The following is a 17894-nucleotide window of genomic DNA, read 5'->3' as shown; positions in this document are numbered from 1 at the left end:
CGCTGTGAGGGCACAGGGAGCACGCCCTGGGGAGGGGGAGGCCTGGGCGAGGGGCGATCCACCGTGGACAGCCATCCAGCACCAGGTGGCCTCACAGTGGCCTTTCTCCCCATCATCAGCCCGGTGCCCAGGGGCCATGACTGCGGCACATGGGTGTTCTGGGGTGGGGGGCGGCAGACCCTGCATGCAGGGCTGCTGCAGCCGGGCTGGGAAGTGCTCAGCTCAGCACTTTCTCCGGCGCTGCATTACAACCCCGTAATTGAAGCTATCTGGTGGGAAGGCAGCCAAGCAGGTAGATTACAAGTGATTAGAAATGACGGGGGGGGCTGCGAGGGAGAGAGCTGGCAGCCACAGCAGGGGCACCCAGCCTAGCACCCCGAGGGACCATGGCTGGGCGAGTGCTGCTGCTCCAGCACCCCTCCCAGCACGTCCAGTGCTGCCCTGGGACCCCTGCCTGCCCCCCACACCCCACTCCCTTACCGGTACTGTCTGTGTTCCTGCTATGGACTGTGTGCTGGCGTCGGTGCCCGGCTGCTCGGCGTGGCTCTGTGCTGGTGTGTAGAGGGTCATGGCGTGCTCCGGTACTGTGCTTTGCCCCGAGTAGTCCTGCGTGGGGTGGGGGTGCGGCGGTGCGTATTCTGCGGGGATCCCATTCTGGGGGGGTGGGGGGTACTGGGCCGGGGGGTAGGGCTGAGCCATCGCGTCCGGCGGAGCCGTGGCGTCCTGGTTACCCTGCCGAGACAGCAGCACCAGCCCCCTTACCCACCACGTCCCCAGGGTGCCTGGGCTGCAACCTGCCCCAGGGAGAGGCCTGGTCCCTGAAGCGCCCAGGCTCCCCAGCCCCACCACACCCCAGCCTTTGATGTGTGTCCCCTCAAACCCTGGGCTGTCTCTGTGCTGCAACAGCTCCTGGGTTGTATTGCCTGCAGCTGAGCCCCCATGCTGTCCTGTTCCAGGGTCCAGCCTACCTGGTGCACTGGGGGTCAGGCAATGGGAGGACAGAGTCTGCCTCATGGGCCTTAATTAGGGGAGCCTGCACATCACCCTCTCCTCGGGGAAGGAAACCAGGGCAGCCCTCAGTTTGGAGCCCAATACAGGGCAAAGCAAAGCCAAGCCAGGCAGGCAGCATCACTTGGGTGGGGCTGCACAGCATCAACCCCTGCCAGCAGCAAACCCAGTGTCCCCATGACGGTGGTGGCAGCAAAGGGGAGCGGGTCCGGGAAGGCAGGGAGGGGCAGCCAGGGAGGGATATCGATGGCCCCTTGGCAAACACCAAACAGGGATCAATTAACTGCTAAATATTTGATTAGGGCCTTTGCTCTAACGCAGCTGGCCTGGCCACCTCGGTCAAACAGGGTGAGCTGCACCTGTGCCATGGGCTGCCCTTGCTTGCCGGGGGATGGCATGGGGCTGCCAGCCTGTGCCTCTCCTGCACGCCCACCCACCATCTATCCTGCCAGTCCTGCAGGCATCCACGGGCTCTCCCCCCTCGCACACATGTGTTGCACCCGCCACTGCACAGAACACCCGCCACAGCACATGGCAGCAGCCCCTGCCGGCAGCCGAGAGGCTGCAAACACCTAAGCCAGTGCACAGGGCAGCACCTGCAGCCCCTCGGATGCTTTACAACCCGCTGCGGCAGCCTCTCACCCATGAAATACATCTGTGGCTCAGCCCGTGGAGACAAGCTCCTTAATTGTGTGTGTGGCCGATTTATGGTGCGGAGGGATGGTGGGGAGAACCAGGGGGGGCCGCTCTGCCAGCCGCCATCCCCCAGCCGGCAGGACCGTCGTGCCTGCGAGGGAGGCAGCGGAGCCCGTGCCGGGGGCATGGCAGGGACCGCATGCAAACCCAGCGCGAATAATCCCGCTACAGATCTGCAAGTCATCGGCAAGCTTGCCAGCGCCTTCCTGTGCTGATTCAGCTGCTCAGGGATGTGCCAGCCAGATGCACCTGCCAGCGCGGCCCAGGGCTGCCGATGCTGCAGGACAGCAGAGCCCCTTCCCCAGTACTATCCCCAAACTGGGCAGCCGGGGCAACACTCCTGCCTGCGCCACAGACGCAAACCCCATCTCACAGCCTGTAGGGTTTCCGTCTTGCGCTCAGCCTGGCCCTGGCACCTGAGCCTGTGCCAGTGAGCGGGCAGACACCAACCAGTCACAGCAGTTGCACTCCCAGTGCCTGACCCTCCCTACCTACATCCCTGATGCCCAGTGCCCAGCCCTCCCCGCCTGTGCGTGGAGCCAGCAGCAAGAGCAGCCTGCAGCACTCCTGCATGCTCCGCACTGGACGCTTGTCCTTGCTGTCACCATAGCCAGGATCAGCCACCATCACAGCAGAGACAGGCACTGCTGCCCAGGCAGGAACAGGCGGCAGGACAGGGGAATGCAGATGGGTGCTGGGGCAGGGACCATCCCCACCTGTCCAGGTCTCGGGCCCTGCTGGCTCCTCGCCAGCGCATCCCGACAGCCACGTTCATATCTGTTATTAATTAGGGCTGTCGCAGTGCTTGTCAGCCCAAGTATTATTTCATTCAGGGACCATTAGGTTCCCCTGTTTTGCTGCTCGCCGTCGCCAGGGCTGATGGTGCTGCAGAGGCACCGATCTACGGCTTCCAGTATTTCCCCCCCGACAGTTCTGCCCATCCATCCCCGGCAGGGATGGGTCTGCTCAGCTTGGTGGCAGGCGTCTGCCGGGGGCGAGGGTCCCATGGGGAGTGGGATGGTGATGGGTTTGGCTGCGTGATGCTTGTTGACATCACAGGAAAACGGCTGCTTGCTCGGCTCCACACCCCGCACCGCCTGCGTCCTCCCCTGCTGGCTGCTCTGGGCTGCCTGCAGCGTGGGAAAAGCCCTGTCCCTGTTCCCAGGCAGCACTGGGGCCCCTCTCCTCCTCCCGGGAAGGTTACTGGGGCCCCTGCCCCACAGCAGCCCGAGCCTGCACCAGGAGCAGCCCCTTCCCTGGGTCGAGTTCACAGGGGGTCCTGGAGACCCACCCCTGCATCCCAAGGCAGGCAGCCAGATGGCACCGACCTGTGGCTGGGTGCTCCCAGCAAGGGGTGCCCAGCTGCACAGGGAGCCCATGGCACGGTGCTGGCCTGTGGGTGCCAGGCACACGGGGCTTGGACAGGTGTCCCTTGCTCATGCACCGCACATCCCTCCCGGGGGCGCAAGGGATGCTCCTACACAGCACTTTGTGGGGCAGCTTTCCACATTTGCATTAAAAGGAATTCTGATTATTAACAGCCTGTAGTCCTCATTTAGTAAATGAGACAGGAGATTAGTGCGGTACCCGAGACAGAGTGCGGAGCAAAGCCAGCAGTATTTAACACGGCATGAGGGGCAAAAGCAGCACCCCACGATCCATGCTGCCCATCTGTGGCCAGGACACCAGCAAGGCTGTGGGATGGCTCCATGCCAAAACACCATGGCCTTGGGGATGCAGCAGAAGGGCTGAGACAGGGAGCTGAGGCCTTTGCTGTCAAGGGGAGAAGTGGCCCTGGGAAGCGCAGCACACGCTGCTGCGTCCCGCAGGCTGGCGTCCCGCTGCCTCCTAGCTCCTTGGCTGAGCACGGTGACGAGGAGCCTGGGGGCTGGGGAGCTGACGGGGCCAGGGGAACCCCCAGAGAGCGGCTCCATCCAGCTGGCTGTGGGATGCTGCTTCCCAAGCCCAGGCTTGGACCCCAAGGTCCCCTGACTGGTGTCCCCTGCATGGCGGCCCCTGCCCTGCCCACAGCTCAGCCCCGTGCCACCAGCCCTGCGCAGCGGCTGCTGCAGCAGACAGGGGGTGGATATAATCTTTAGCTGATTAAATGTCCCTCATTAACGAGTTTCTTTAATTAATGAAGTTTTTTTGTTTGCTCCACTTGCTTTCTCCCCACCGCACTCTGCCTCCTCAGCACAATCCAGGCCATTTCCTTTCAAGTCATTTAGCGTGTGGGGCCAGTTCCTGCCGACGCCGCACTTTGGTGATTGTGCCTGTCAGCTCGGGGCTGACGACGCCATTTTTAACACTTGCTCCTTTTTAAGAAAATAACGCACTAGGAGCCCCCAAATACAGAGAACGTGTCTGAGCAATTAGGCAAGCGCAGAGCACCTGCAATAACGAGAGGGCACCTGCTGGCCCCAGGCACCCTGCACTGTGCCGCCACACCTTGCCCGCGATGGGTGTCCTGCCGGCATGGTATGAAAGTGCAGTGTGTGAGCTCCTGAGTTATCGACCACTCACAAGCAACCGTCACCTACTGCCACCCACCTCTGGCCACGGACGAGCAGCACGGTGGGCCCACAGTGGCCCCGCAAGGCCAGCCGGCGAGCCGTGTCCATACTCAGCCAGGGCCTCTGCTTGCACACACAGCCATGTCCCAAGGCTGCTCCCCTCCTGTGCGACCCCGCAGCTGCCACAGATGTGCCCAGAGTTTCTCCTAGAGCCTCATGGCCTTCCTGCTGCCTCAGCCTGTTCCTGCTCATGTCTCCAGCCCTGGACAACCCCCAGCTGGCCAGCTCTGCCTGGAGATGTCCCCTTCCCGTGCACTTTGCTCAGGCCAGTGCTGCTGGTGCAGGGGTGGCACGGCACTGCCTGGACCCAGCACGGCACCACCTGGTCACGGCACATGTACAGCCTGGATGGACAGCAGTGTGCCAGTCCCCAGAGCAGCTGGGGAGGGGACACAGTCCCATCACCGCAGACCTCCCCACCACCAGCGAGAAGGGAGCCCCAAGAGCAGTGCACACCGAGGAGCCTGCAGCCACGGGTGTCTGGGAAGCAAAGGCAGCATGGATCCGCAGGCAGCCGTGGGAAGCCAGTCCAGCTCAGGTCTTTGATGCCTGCAGCTGTCCTGCTCCCTCCACCAGGAGCCAGACACCCACTGAGGGGTGCAGCGAGGGGCTGGGGTCCTAACATCACCACAGCATTCAAGGAGGCTGCCAAACGCTCCTCCAAGCTACAAAGCCTCAGTGGGCAGCTTATCCTGCAGGCAGTGCAGGCAGGCAGGCAGCAAGCACGTTACCCTGACCCAGACTGGCTCCGCTTGCTCGCTCACTGTCAGGGCATCCCCTGGCCGGAGAGCAAGACAGCCCGAGGTCAGAGCGGAGCGCAGAGAAGGGTGTTGAGCAATTCCCCAAGGGTGCCTGAGCCTGCCTGTGCCAGAGCAGCTGCTCGCTGCTGCAACAGGTCTGCAGTGTATAGCTGCCGTGGGACCCACCGTGCCTGCCAGCGGGACAGAGCTGGGGACGGACAGGGGCAGCGCACAGGGAGGCTGATGGAAGCATCCACCCTCGTGCCTGCTGCCTTGGAGCAGGACGGTGTGGCAGCGTCGTGCTGTGCTGGGCAGCAGAGACGGGCTCAGCAAATGCCCCGGTGGTGGCAGGAGGGTCCTCACACGGCCCCACGTGCCCCGTGGGCACCCAGGGGTCATGCAGCTGTGCCATCACCGCAAGCTGCCACGAGGCCGTGCCCGGCGCGGCTCATATGCGTGACAGCCACAATGTCCCCCCTTCGATCCAGCCGCTCGCTCATGCTAATGACTGTCAACATGAAACAGAGGCCGTGAAGGGGAAGAAAATTACTCCCTGAAAAGGAATTGACTGATCCCCGTCATTTCTCAAGGAATCACTGACCTGTGAATATTTCATTACCCAAAATGCTGCGCCATCCATACAAAGCAGCGTGCCTGGCCCCGAGCAGGCACCAGGCACAGAGCCCCAAGGCTGCAGCGGGGTAGCGGGGTCGGGGTGCTCGCTGCAGGGACGTCCCTGGCCCCAGGAGGGACAAGCCCTGCACGCCGTGGGGGCTGGTGGGAGATGGCGGCGGGTTGCTTCTCCTCTCGTCCCCAGAATGGAGGCCATTGCCACCCCACAGAGAGCTGGGGTGGGACAACGGGGGAATCACCCCCCTGGGAAGGAGCTGTGAAAGGAGGTGAGGAGCTGTGGAGGCCATAGGTAGCAGCCGCCGTGCTTAATGTCTTCATTAACGAGGAGCAGGGGAGGGTGAGAGCCTGCTAATGGCATCTGCTGGGGATGCTCAAGTGGGAAGCTCTGCAAAGAGCAGCGGGGCTGGAGAGAACAGGCAGGACCCGAGGGGCAGGAGTGACGGTGCGAGAGGAGGAGGAGCCGGGGGGGAAGGCAGGGCAGCCTGCTGGCATGGGAAAAAGACTGTTTTTCTCAGCTGCCTCACACTGTCCTGGCACCTTCTGCCCCTTGCACCAGGACCCTGCAAGAGGGGAGCTGCCCCTTGCCAGCCCAGGGCAGCGGGGCTAGGTCCTGCCCTCAGCCCTGTGAGCCCCTGCCAGCAGACTCGGCTGCCATGGCTGCCAGGGGCCAGGGCCAGACGCTGCTTCCCCTCTGCCCGGCGTGCAGGAGCCCGCGGAGGAAGGATGCTGCAACCAGCAGCCATACAATACCCAGCAAGAGTGGGGATGAGATGCCAGCCCACAGGCCAGGTGTCCACGCGTCCCTGTCACCTCCTGCAAGGGGCAGGGGGGAGCAGGGTCCGGCCCCAGCTCCTGGCTCCACCAGCCGGAAACTTTGGAGCTGAGGCTGCATGAAATATTCATGAAGTAAATGGTGCAATTTCATCTGCATTCAGCCAACTTCATGTATATTTCAGAGTATTATGAAATGATAATGTTGTGTAACCGAGGCGAGACGGGGGTGCTTGGGGGACTCCCGGCCGCCCCCCGCATGTGTGCCGCTGACATCTCCCAGGCTCACACGTACCTGTACCGCTGCACTGGGGAGGGACTGGACTGCGTCACCGCTGGAGACGTGGCAGGATCAGGCCCACAGCGAGTGGGAGGATCACTGCTCTGGGACGTGCGGCACTTTCCTCCCTCTGAGCAGGGCCCGGCATCGCCGGCAGTGCCAGGGCGCACCTGCAGCGTCTCCCAGCATCACCAGTGGTGCTGGGGCTCACCCACAGCAGCTCCCAGCCCTGAGCAGACGCTGCTGGAGGGGAGCAGCCAGGCCAGCCCCCGACACAGCTTTTCTTACAGGCACACCGAAGCAACGCAGACCTGGTGTACACAGTGTTGGCCGGGATTCCCAGCAGCACTTGGTCCCCAGTAGCCACCAAAGGGTTTGGGACAGGCAGGCACATAAGGCTCAAGCTTGGCTGCAGAGCCTGGGGACAGGGATGGGCCGGAGAGGACCCAAGTCCTCAGGAGCATCTGCCTGAGCTACCTAGTCCTCCTGAGGCCTGCAGACACTGGAGCATTGGATGCAGGTGCCCGTACACCACGTGGCTCTGTGCACCAGAGTGACCAAGCCATGCCGGAGGCTGGCCTGTCTGCTGCTGCCAGCAGCCCTGGGGGGCAGCCGCTGTCTCCCCGCTGCTGGAAGGGCCTGGAGGCTCTGGAGAGCAGCTGCCGCTCTGGGAAGGGCTGCAGGGTGCCTCATGCCCACTGCATCCAGACTGAGAGGCACAGAGGGGCTCTGGAGGGGACAGGGCACCTTTGGGTGTCCCAGCCCACACTGCTGAGCTAAGGCACGTGTCTGGCTGTCACAGCCCAGGCAGAGATGGGCAGGGCCCAGAGAGGAGCAGGCATCTTCCTTTGGTGGGGCCATGTGCTGGCAGGGCTACGATCCCACCCAGGCCCTTGAGTGGATCCTGCTGTGGGTGCAGGGAGGTGAGCAGGGCCCGAGGTGCCCAGGGCATTGCAAATGCCCAAAAGCAGGGCTGCCACTACTGGGGCTGCCAGCTCCACCAGCTCCCAGCCCTGCCCTTAAGACAAGTGCAGGTGCAGCACTTGGCTCACTTCCCTAGCCGCTCCCAGCACCCGCCAAGAGGCTGCTTCTGCCAGGGGACTGGTGCTCCCCCTGCTAGCTGCCCCCAGCAGCTCCCCAGCAGCCCCCATCGGCTCCCCTGCAGCTGTGGCTCTGTGCAGCGCTGCTGGAGCTACCAGCAGCCAAGTCCAGCCTTGCTGGATCCAGACAGCTCAAGACACAGCAAGCAGCAGGATGAATGGCCACGTCTGCCAGTCTCATGCCTCCCCTGCAAGCGCCACACCAGCTCCAGCCACCATCCCTGCACCCTGCCCCACAGCTCACAGGTCCCCAGGGAGCCCAGCCAGCACTGCCCCTGGTCCCGCTCCTGCCAAGCCTTTTGCGCTCAGGAGCCCACCCACCACCCCCTATCACTGTCACACCCCCACGGCGCTGGGACTCTGGCACAGCCGCACGTGGCGCTTGCTCGCGCGCAGCCTCGCCAGCGCGCGCGCATGCTCGCACCGGCCAGCGTGGGCGCCGGGGGAGCCGCGGACCTGCGTGTGCGCCCGGACAAGCTCTCTCACGCAGCCCTCTCTAATAGGCAGTCAGGAGCATAATTTTTCCTCTAATTACATATTCAGCACTTCTGAGAAAATGAGATTTTGGTAATTCAATTGGACTGAGAAGCAGGGGTATAATAAAATGAAATTTGTAACAATTGCGCAGTTAAATTAGTTAAATGGAGAGGAAGGAGCTGTGGAAAATTGACCCCTCGATCTCCTAAAGACTAATCAGACATTTGAACCGAGTTGTGATAACAAAGCCCCCGGGGTGTTGCAGCATCAGAGTAGGGGGAAACCAGAGAAGCCGTGAGGGGAGAGTTGGAGAACAGCCGGGACTGTGCGGTGCCGCAGTGGAGACCCCCCCCACCCCACTCCAGTCCCAGGTTGGGATGGGAATGGTGGGGAGGATGCCAGGGCATAATGGTACTGCCATGCCCCCCTGTGGCACCGGCCATCACTAGGACCCGATGGCCAAGGTTGAGTGCCAGGATGGTGTTGGACCTTGGCCACTGGGTCCTGGTGATGGCCAGTGCTGTGGAGGCCGCTGCCTCCGCCGGCTCCAGGGCACGTGCCGCACCCTTGCCGGGCACTGGGACACGAGGGTGCATAGAGGATGGTGGGTGGTTCTGCTCTGCCAGTGGGGATGACAGGGACGTGGGCAGCTGTGTCTGTGGTTGGACCAGCCGTGAGTGGGGACAGCCAACGCAAGGACACCAGGACAGGGACAGGCATGGCACACCACAGCACACCGCGCTGGCAGGCACACTGGTCAGGAGGGGCATCCCGCAAGCTGGAGGGGCTCTGCAGCAGGTACAAAGTAATTAGCCTCAATATTTATCTTGTTGTTCATCTTTTTATTTTTTCTTGTGAAAGAAAAGGAGGAAAAGACGAGTTTCTCATTTGCAAGTTAATTAGTCTAATTAGCTCTAATTAAGAGCTCCACACACAATGCAGATCACAAATAAGCTGCCACTGTCGCCTGCTCCTGCTCTTCTCTCCCCATTTTTGATTTTTTACAAGAGCCATTTGAAGGCTGCGCCCAGCGCCATGGTGGGAAAACACCGAGTGGGTGCAGCTGGGTGGGATGCATGGTATTCCCCTGCCTGAGGGCTGCCCCCCTGCTGCTGCTCCCCTGGGGGACCCTGTCCCAGAGCCAGAGCTCAGCTCTCTGACCCCTGCACTGAAGCAGGACCTTAATGTCCTTCCCTTGCTTCCCTCCCTGGGCAGCTCCTGCCTGCAGGAGGGGCTTTGCATGCACACCCTGACCGGGCCTGCTGCCGGGGGACAAGCTGGCTGCACACCCGGTACCCGTGCATCCTGCTGGGCAGCCGGAGTGGGGATGCAGCCAGCACAGCCCAGGCTTGCAGCCTGGACCCTGAGGCTCGAGCTCTGGCCCCGCCAGCGCAGCATGTCCTCAGCCACGTCCCTTGCCAGCCTGGGAGAAAGGACAGGGACAGGAATCTGCTGGTAAACACCCAAAGCTGCTGAAGGGGTGCCAACAGACAGGGTGAGTATGCACTGCTGGGGGCTCCCCACCAAGCCCTGCAGAGAGCTGCAGGAGGCCACAGGGATGCAGGGGAGCAGCACAGTCCCTGGCATGGAGCAGAGGGGGAGACGAGTGGCCAGGGCAGGGTGGGCCACACAGGCAGCCAGGCACCGTGCTCTGCTGCTCAGCTTCGCTGACGTGCCACCTCGGCACCGCTGGTCCCCTCCTCTCCCTGGGTCTGCTGCAGCTCAGATGGAGGGGGACGCGACAGCAAGGGGGAGCACAGGCTGAGGAGCCAGGGGCCAGACTGCGTGCCACCCGCCCTGCCTTGCCCTCCCGTGCTGCCGGGAAAGAGCTGCCGTGGGGTGCTGGGAGCCATGGCAATCATGTCAGCTTATGTGTCATTTTCTACTCAGGTAATGCAAGCAGTGAGGGATTGCTGCTCGGAGACAGGGGGAAAATCATGACAAAGTGCTGCAAGCCCGGTGCTCCAGCAAGGGGGAGCGGGAGCAGCCAGACCTGCCTCATGCCCCTGCCATGGGGCCACTGCCAGGCACGCTGGCTGCCCCCACCCCTACATCCCACAGCAAGCCCCATCACCAGCTCGGCCCTGCTGCGCACACCAGCCACCACACCTGGGTGCTGGCCTCTGGCACCTGGTGGGCACAAGACCACCCTGGCTCTGCACACATGCTCCAGCCCCAGCACCCATTTCATGCTGGCCGGAGCCCTCTGGGGACCAGGGCACAGCAGCCCCCTTGTGCTTTGATGGACGGGAAATGGCTGAGATCCCCGAGGGTGGGAGTGGGACCTGGCTCCACAGGCACTGACCCCGACAGGTCCCCAAACCGCCTGCCTTCCCCGGCAGCACCGGCCTGTCCCGCGCACTGAAACCCTGGCAGCACCAGCACAGAGGCGGAGGCTGCCCGAGTGCTGCTCCTGGCACCATCCCCGCAAACTGCCTCCTCTGACTGGGTCTCCTTCCAGCGCTCGTCTCACTCTGTTTAATAGGTTACTGCTGCCAGGGACCACATCTCAGCAGTGCTGCTCACACAGGGGCTGGAGCGAATCCTGCTGATGCTGTGCAAACCCCATCTGTAAGATCTGTGCAGTGCAGGCAGGACACCAAGGCCGCTGGGGTGGGGGCTCCACCCCAGGGGACACCATGGCTGCCCGACCACCGGAGCCGGCTGGATGCTCGGGAAGGTGCCAGTCAGGCAAAATGAGAACCCAGGCAGGAGGACATCATATGGGGACAGCAGAACTTGTAGGGGGTTTGGGAACGCACCTGACCCCCCCTGCAGGCAATGCCTGCAGCCCTGGGGGATGCCTGTTCTGTGGTGGCCACCACAAACCCTGTCACCTGCTGGGATGTTGCCTTTTGTCCCTCCCTGGCCAGACCTTGTGCCCAGGCCAGCACCTCCCCGAGCCTGCAGCCCACCAAGCTTGGGTCAGGGGGAGCGGCTCCCTGAGCTGCCGGCTGGGCTGCAGTGCCAGCAGTGCCACCGCTGCTGCAGCCCTCGCCCCAGGGAGCGAGGGAGGACATCTGCTCCCAGCTGGCTGGATGAACGCTGAGGAAGGTGGCGCAGGTTAAAGCCCTGCTAGGGCTGCCCGCGGTACCGCCACGCTTGCCTGCAGGCAGCAGAGGGGTGAAGCCCTGCGGGCAGCCCGGCTCTCTGAGCCTGCTTGACGGCAGTGGCATTTCACCGAGCTGGCAGTCACAGCATGGCCAGGATTGCAGGGTCCCCTGGTCACACGCTGGCGGGCTCACACCAGCGCGGCGGGGCTCACCAGGCGATAGCCGTTGCTGCAGCGAGCAGCTTCAGTGCGCTGAGGCCCTGGTACAAGCAGGGATGTGCAGGCACTGCCTCGAAGCCCTGTCCAACACAGGTGCCCGTGTGTGCCCTGCACTGGGGGTTTGTGTCCACGCTTGACCTGCGCCCCTGGGCTCTTGCTGGGTGCTGCCATTTATGCATTCCCTGCTCAGCCTGGCTCCTGCCCCCCCATACGCCGCTGCCCGAGGATGAGGCCAGGCTGGCCTGGCTGCCATGGCCCTCAGAGGAATACCGAAGGCATGGCTTTCCACAGACTTGGAGTCTCCTCTGCCCCACTGCCACAGCCTGGGTGTCCCAGCACTGGGAAGATCCAGCTCCTTCCTTGGATGTTTGGTACCCTCCTGTGCCAAGGCATCTTTCCTAGAATTCCCCTGACGCTAGTGCCTTCCCAAGCCTCCCCGCACCCTCCCAGCAGCCCAGCCCTATGCACGCCCAGCATGCCTACTTGCCAATACCAATGAGCTTTCTGGAAAGGCCACCCCATGCCCCTTGGTGCCCCCGCTGCTCGCCAGCTCCACCACTGAATCCTGTCGTTTCACAGACTCAAGTCCTAGGAATGGGGCAGCATTGCTCCAGCTGCCTGCAGAGCCACCGCGCTCACACCGGCGTTGGTGCCGGCAGGGCCCCGCTGGCTGCCAAGGTCCCTCCGGCGCGGCAGACACAATGCACCCACGCGCAGGCGTCCTGTCTGGGGTCGGCAGCAGGACCCGGGCAGGAGCTGGCGGCAGCGCTCACCCTGTGGGGAGAGCGGCTGGGGAGACAAGTCACCGCCATGACTCTGCAGATCCCCGAAGGAGCGAGGAGCCCAGGGTGCTCGGCTCCGGCACCCAGCACTTGGCATCCCATCCAGTCCCGGCTCCAAACCCCAGAGCTCTCCCAGCCCTGGGGCTGTGCAGGAAAATCTGGTTTCAAATGCACTTTCCTATCTGGACACTGGGCCCTGAGGAAGGGCGGCTGCGGGCCGGGGGCAGGAAGGGGACGAGGGCGGTGGGAGCTGGTGTGGGCAGCCTGTGCCTGCTCCCCTAATTAGCCTTTCTTCTTTGTTAAACCATACCCCTCCACCAACTGACTGTAATGCTTTAAAGAATGATAGATACTAAATCTAATTTAATCTACTCATTCACCCATCACTGTAGTACTAAAATAGGAATATACCTATAAAAAGAGCATCGCCAGGCAGTGTAGGCCTAAATTACAGCTATTGTGGGAAAACCAGCTTTGCAATGCTAAAATTAATGTCAGTGTTTTCAATATATTAAAAAAAGGAAAACATGTTTTTTGCGGCTTTAAAGCCTGTCCTCTGCCGTGCAAGCGAGGCAGCCGCTGCAGTGCGGGCACTCGGCCGGAGCCGGGAGCCGCCGTGCCGGGTCTCGCATCCGTGTGACATGCAAGCAAGGGGAGAAACCAGGTTTGAAACGAACCCGCTGCTGCAACACGCTACAATATTGCTCGGAATAGACTTGCTCCCTAAAAATATAATATGCTAAACTTGGCAGCAGCCCTTTTAGAAAGGAATTTTCCAAGCAGCCTTTTGCAGAGGCTGCTTCCCAGCGGGCCAGGTGCTGCTCAGCTGAGCCTCCTGCGCTGCAGGCTGGGCAGTGTGGTGCGACTGCGGGCACTGGGGATGCCCCCGGTAAGTGGCACCTCAGGGGCAGCTCTGCGGCAGGTTTCAGGCCACCTGTACATCAACCTGTGCTCACATCCAGCCCCACACACACATCACTGCCTGCGACCAGGCCTGCGCTGTGCTCCAGCACCGATGCTGAGCCTCAGAGCCCCAGGTCTGTTCCTGGTCCGCACCATGCCTCATCCTGGAGTGATTAGCTGCTCACTTATAATTATAATGGTGACACTTTCTAAGTAGTAACTGATTCTTCTGTTAAGGAAACACAGTCACCAAAGTCTCCCTCTGCACCCAGGGCCTTGCTGAGCAAGAGCTACGTGTTACTGCCAAGCTCCACCGAAGGACATGGTGCTCCCGCCTGACCCGCCAGTGGGGGATGCTCTGCCATGGGTGTGCACCCACCCTCCCACCACCCGCCCTGCAGCCCCCTCCCCTCCTGGTCCCCCACTCCTGCCCCAGTGCTGGAGCGTGGCAAGGTGGGGGGCAATTCCTGCATGCAGCACAGTCGCACCACGCGGAGTGCCATGAACCACAGCTCCTGCAGCTAGGACTGGGGCGGCCGCGCAGCTACGCAGGGGAAGCTGAGCTGAGCAAGCTGCAAGGTGCCCGCAGCCACTTGGACGAGCCATTTGCACTGCCAGAGCCTGTTGGCAGTTGGATTTTCCCTGGCGCTGGGCTAATTGAAGTTTTGCAGACAACTTCATTTCTTGGTCATTCCTTCAAATACCAGCACTGTTGAAAATTCTGGGGCTGGGGAGCTACAAACACAAGCGGCCTCCTTGGGAACAAATACAGCAAACGCCAACAAACTCCTTGTGGGGAAGGCACATGCCTGAAGGGGATAGGACCAGTTACTGCGCACAGACCCTGTGGCCCCCCATCTCTTAGCCCCCCAGCCAGCCCAGCCCAGGCCAGCCAGCTGTGTCCTGGCGCGGGAGGAGCCGGTGACCAGCATGGGCCCCTGCAGCTGCGGGGCTCAGGCACCATCCTTGCATATGTGCCCACCCCGGATGCACAGACATCTGCCTCCCTACATACACACGCACTCTGGACAGGGAACCATAGCCTAGGGGATCTAAACCAAGCCCCCCACAGACCCCACATCACAACACCCTTGGGGAAAAGTCAGTTAAACCCCTCCAGGCGTCTCTGGCCACACACAGGCGAGCTGAGCTGGCTGGCCAGAGGCAAGCTCCGCACCAGGCACGCAGCCACGGGCAGAAGCAGCATTGCTCCCTGCACACACCTCTAGCACAGGCGTGCTGAAGGTGTGCGAGTCCAAAATCCAGAGTGACCTCAGGGCTAAAACACCAGGCACCAGGCAGGCCCGTTGCTCAGCCAGGCAGGATGAGGAGCCTGGCAGCAGCCAGTGACGTCCCTCTGCCTGACGCCTTGTTGCGACACATACCAGGAACACCCCGTCCCCAAGTGCTGGGCACAGAACCTCAGCAAGGGACAAGCCCCAGGAAGGGGACAGAGATTTTGGCCTCCATTGCGCTCATTAGCTGGCTGAAAATCCAACTCCAAATCTCTTAATAAAACCCTCCTTCCCACCTCGTGAGTCCAGACCTGCTGCCAAGGAGCAGGAGGCTTCTGGGAGAGTGGGGAGGAAGAGCCACTAAACACGATGGCCAAATTAAAACAAACAGGGCAATGGGGGAACCAGGAGCTGTTGGGTGCAGAGAGACGCGCATTGTGGAAAAGCTTCTCCTTCCCAGGGACCCTGACCTCCACTTGTGCACGGCCCAGCTGGGCACCGGCAGCAGGCAGCCCACGCCTGCCCGCAACACTGCCGGCCCCTGCTGCCTCCAGCCGCAGCCCTGGTTGCCGGCAGGCAGCACAGCTGGTCCGTGCCGGAGAGCTCCGCAGGGCGAGCAACACAGCCGAGCCCCTCATGACAGCTGGGGGACGAGGGGATCCTGGCTGGAGAGGGAAATCTCCCATGCTGCCACCCACTCCCAACAGAGGCTCCGGGCCCCATGCTGACTGCTGGTTCAAAGCATCCATGCGTTCCCTTCAGAGGGACAGAAACCTCCCCGGGGACGGGTGGGGGCCCAGGAACGGTTTCTGCTCGGTATCAGATGTGCCTGGGCAGCTGAGCAGCAGCCGTGGGGACCTCAGCGCAGCCTGGGGAAGCTGAGACCAAAATCCAGCCCAGCCCCAGCTCTCCCCAGCCTCTGCCTGCAGGAGGACGCAATAAATCACGCACCCATCTTGGCCAGCCTCTGCAGCAGCCCCCGCGTGAGCCCCGGCCCCATGCGCACCCCGTGGCCACCGCTGCACTTGTATAACCAGCGGCAGCACCAGCTTTGCCAGCCCCATCTCCAACACACCAGATGGAGCAACCCTGGGCCTCACTGTCCCCACTGCCAGCACGACCACGCTCCGGCCGCAAACCCACTCGGACACAGGCTACAGACATCCGGAAGAACCGAAACGCTCCCAGCCTTTCCCTGCTGGGGTGGGAGGGTTTGTGTCCGTGACCGTGCTGCCTGTCCTCGGCTGCCAGGTGAGCCACGCAGGCCACACCGAGCGCGGTGAGGATGCTATGAATTTTTAAACTCCTGAAAGCACAAATGGAGCAGTTTGCCTGGCTGGGAGACAGGATTTCCGACGCAGCGAAGAGGCTTTTGAAGAAAACGCTGCCTCTCCTGAGCTGTGCTTCCCCTGGGACAACAAGCCCGGAAACCCGGCGTGCTGGGTCCAGCGCGGGACCTGAGGGCAGCCCTGTGGGACAGCTTGCACTGGGCATGATTTAAGGACCAAACTGATGGCCCAGGTACCCTCTGGCCAGGCTGCCCGATCCTGAGGCTTGCCTGGACCCACTGGCCCCCCCAGGTCCCTCTGCAGCACCTTCCCATCTACAGCAAGACGAACCCATGCACGCTCAACCCCGTGGCCCGGCTGCAGACACGCACGACGTGATGGCACACGCACACACGCACATACATGCACACACGTGTGCATGCACAAGCTCATCACCTTCCCTTCTCCCTGGAGGCTGCTCAGGCCACACAGGAGCCTCATTCCTTTATCTGAGCATCCATCATCGCTCCTCGCCTCTGCCGAGCAGCAGCAGCGCTGAGGCAGGGAAAGCACTGGACCCGCGCTGGCGGCTCTGCCTGCCGCACTGCCCGCGTCTCAGCCCACTCTCCAGCCCCAGTCGCGCTCCCAGCCGCCTCAGCAGAGAAACTACAGAAACCCCAAAGGAATCGTGGCCAAGGAGCACGAGCCACCACTGCAACGCAACTCGCCGGTGCCACGGGGCTGGTGCTGGAGAGGCCCCGTGGCCAGGAAGGAAGCAGTTAAGCTCTGACCCTCTGCCGAGAGGGAACCAGCCAGAAACACGTGTGAACCAGAAAGCAAAAAAATCCCCCGGAGAGGGTGACTTACCTGTTGGAGGTAGAGGAAGGCTGGAGGACAGGGGAGAGAGTGAGGAAGCATGCCTGAGTTGGAGACAAGGAGGCAGCCCGAGTTAGCCATGGAGCACAGCATGTGTCGACAGGTAGCCGTGAAGCTGCTCGCGGGTCTGTCCTCTTCCGCACACCGCTATCCTCGTCTTCCCGGCTCGCCCCTCGGGCTCTCCCCTCCTCGGCCGTCCCTCCCGACCCCTCGGCGCTAGTTAGGAGGGATTCATCTGCGGCAGGCCGGCTGCGCCGCGCGCCCCGGGAGCAGCGCTCGCCTGTTCACTTCGGTGCCATTAGACACTGGCACTGAGCGCACGGTCTGCAAAGGGTGTGTGTGAGCCAGAGCGGGAGCGGGGAGAGAGAAAGGAAGGGGAGGAGGAAGGGAGAGAGGGCGAGGGAGCGAAATAAAAGGGGTGGGAGTTGGAGGAGGAGGGGGAGTCCCCTGTGCATTCAGACATCAAACAGAGCTCTGTATAAAATGAAGAGAATCCGTAATGACATGAGAACAGCTGATCCCGCACTTAACCCCTCCGCCGCCGCCGCTCGCAGATGGCTTCCCCGCCGCCCGGGCAGCCCCGTCGCAGCCCCCAGCCACGCGCTGCCGCGCCAGGGAAGCAGGTGGGCAGGATGGGGCTGAGCAGGCAGAACCATCTCCCTTCCTGGCGCCGGCTCCCAAGGGAAGAAGGGTCTTACCGGGAGTTTTGGTGATGCAACACGGGCACCCCGGGAAGCCGTGCTGAGCAGCCGGCACTTCCAGCCGTGCAGCCCCCGCTATGGCAGAGCCTCGCCGCCACGCCGGGCAGCTGCGGGACTCCCCCACGCACACACAGCCGGACACGTGCACACGCACCACGCTCTCCTCGGGAGACACACACGCAGACAGGGACAGCCGCGCTGGCAGGGACGGGCAGGGAGCCATGCAGCAGACCCAGCTCCGCCTCCCCGGAGAGGCACATACCTGCTCACGCCTGCAGCCCCGCAGCACGCACGGCCACAGCAGCCACGCACTCTGCTGCCACGGGCTTGCGCCACGGCGGGCAGGGCTGGCAGCCCGCCGGCCTCCCCTGCGAGAGGAGCTGCGGCCGCAGCCTCGGCGCTGCCCGTGCTCCCTGGGCACCGGTGGCTTGGCCCCGCCAAGCGCAAAGGTGTGTGAGCCCCAGGCAGGGCCTGCTCCCGGCAGCCTGTGAGCCCCCCCCGCCTGCCTGCCAGCCCCCGCTGGCAAGGAGGGCTGGGGGGAGTCTGGCAGCCCGGGGTGACGCAGAAGAGCCCTGCCTGC

General features: G+C 62.7%; 1 protein-coding gene across 9 annotated transcripts in view; it reads right to left on the bottom strand.

Moving 5' to 3' along the window:
* RBFOX3 (RNA binding fox-1 homolog 3) overlaps positions 1-17894 on the bottom strand; it is a 190934-nt gene that overhangs the window by 8634 nt on the left and 164406 nt on the right. For 4 of the 9 annotated variants that reach the window (XM_064467467.1, XM_064467462.1, XM_064467463.1 and 1 more), the window contains 2 exons: positions 16605-17087; positions 481-732 (listed from right to left, as the gene is read on the bottom strand). In XM_064467467.1, coding sequence (XP_064323537.1) covers positions 481-732; positions 16605-16706 — 354 coding nt within the window. In that variant the 5' untranslated portion in view covers positions 16707-17087. The remainder of the gene's footprint in view (positions 1-480; positions 733-16604; positions 17088-17894) is intronic. The other 5 variants (XM_064467466.1, XM_064467468.1, XM_064467469.1 and 2 more) reach the window with 3 other exon arrangements.

This window comes from Phalacrocorax carbo, chromosome 16 (genome assembly GCF_963921805.1).
Source record: "Phalacrocorax carbo chromosome 16, bPhaCar2.1, whole genome shotgun sequence".
Lineage (NCBI taxonomy): Eukaryota > Metazoa > Chordata > Aves > Suliformes > Phalacrocoracidae > Phalacrocorax > Phalacrocorax carbo.
Note: the sequence above shows the minus strand (reverse complement) of the source record. Positions and strands in the feature narration are given on the sequence as shown.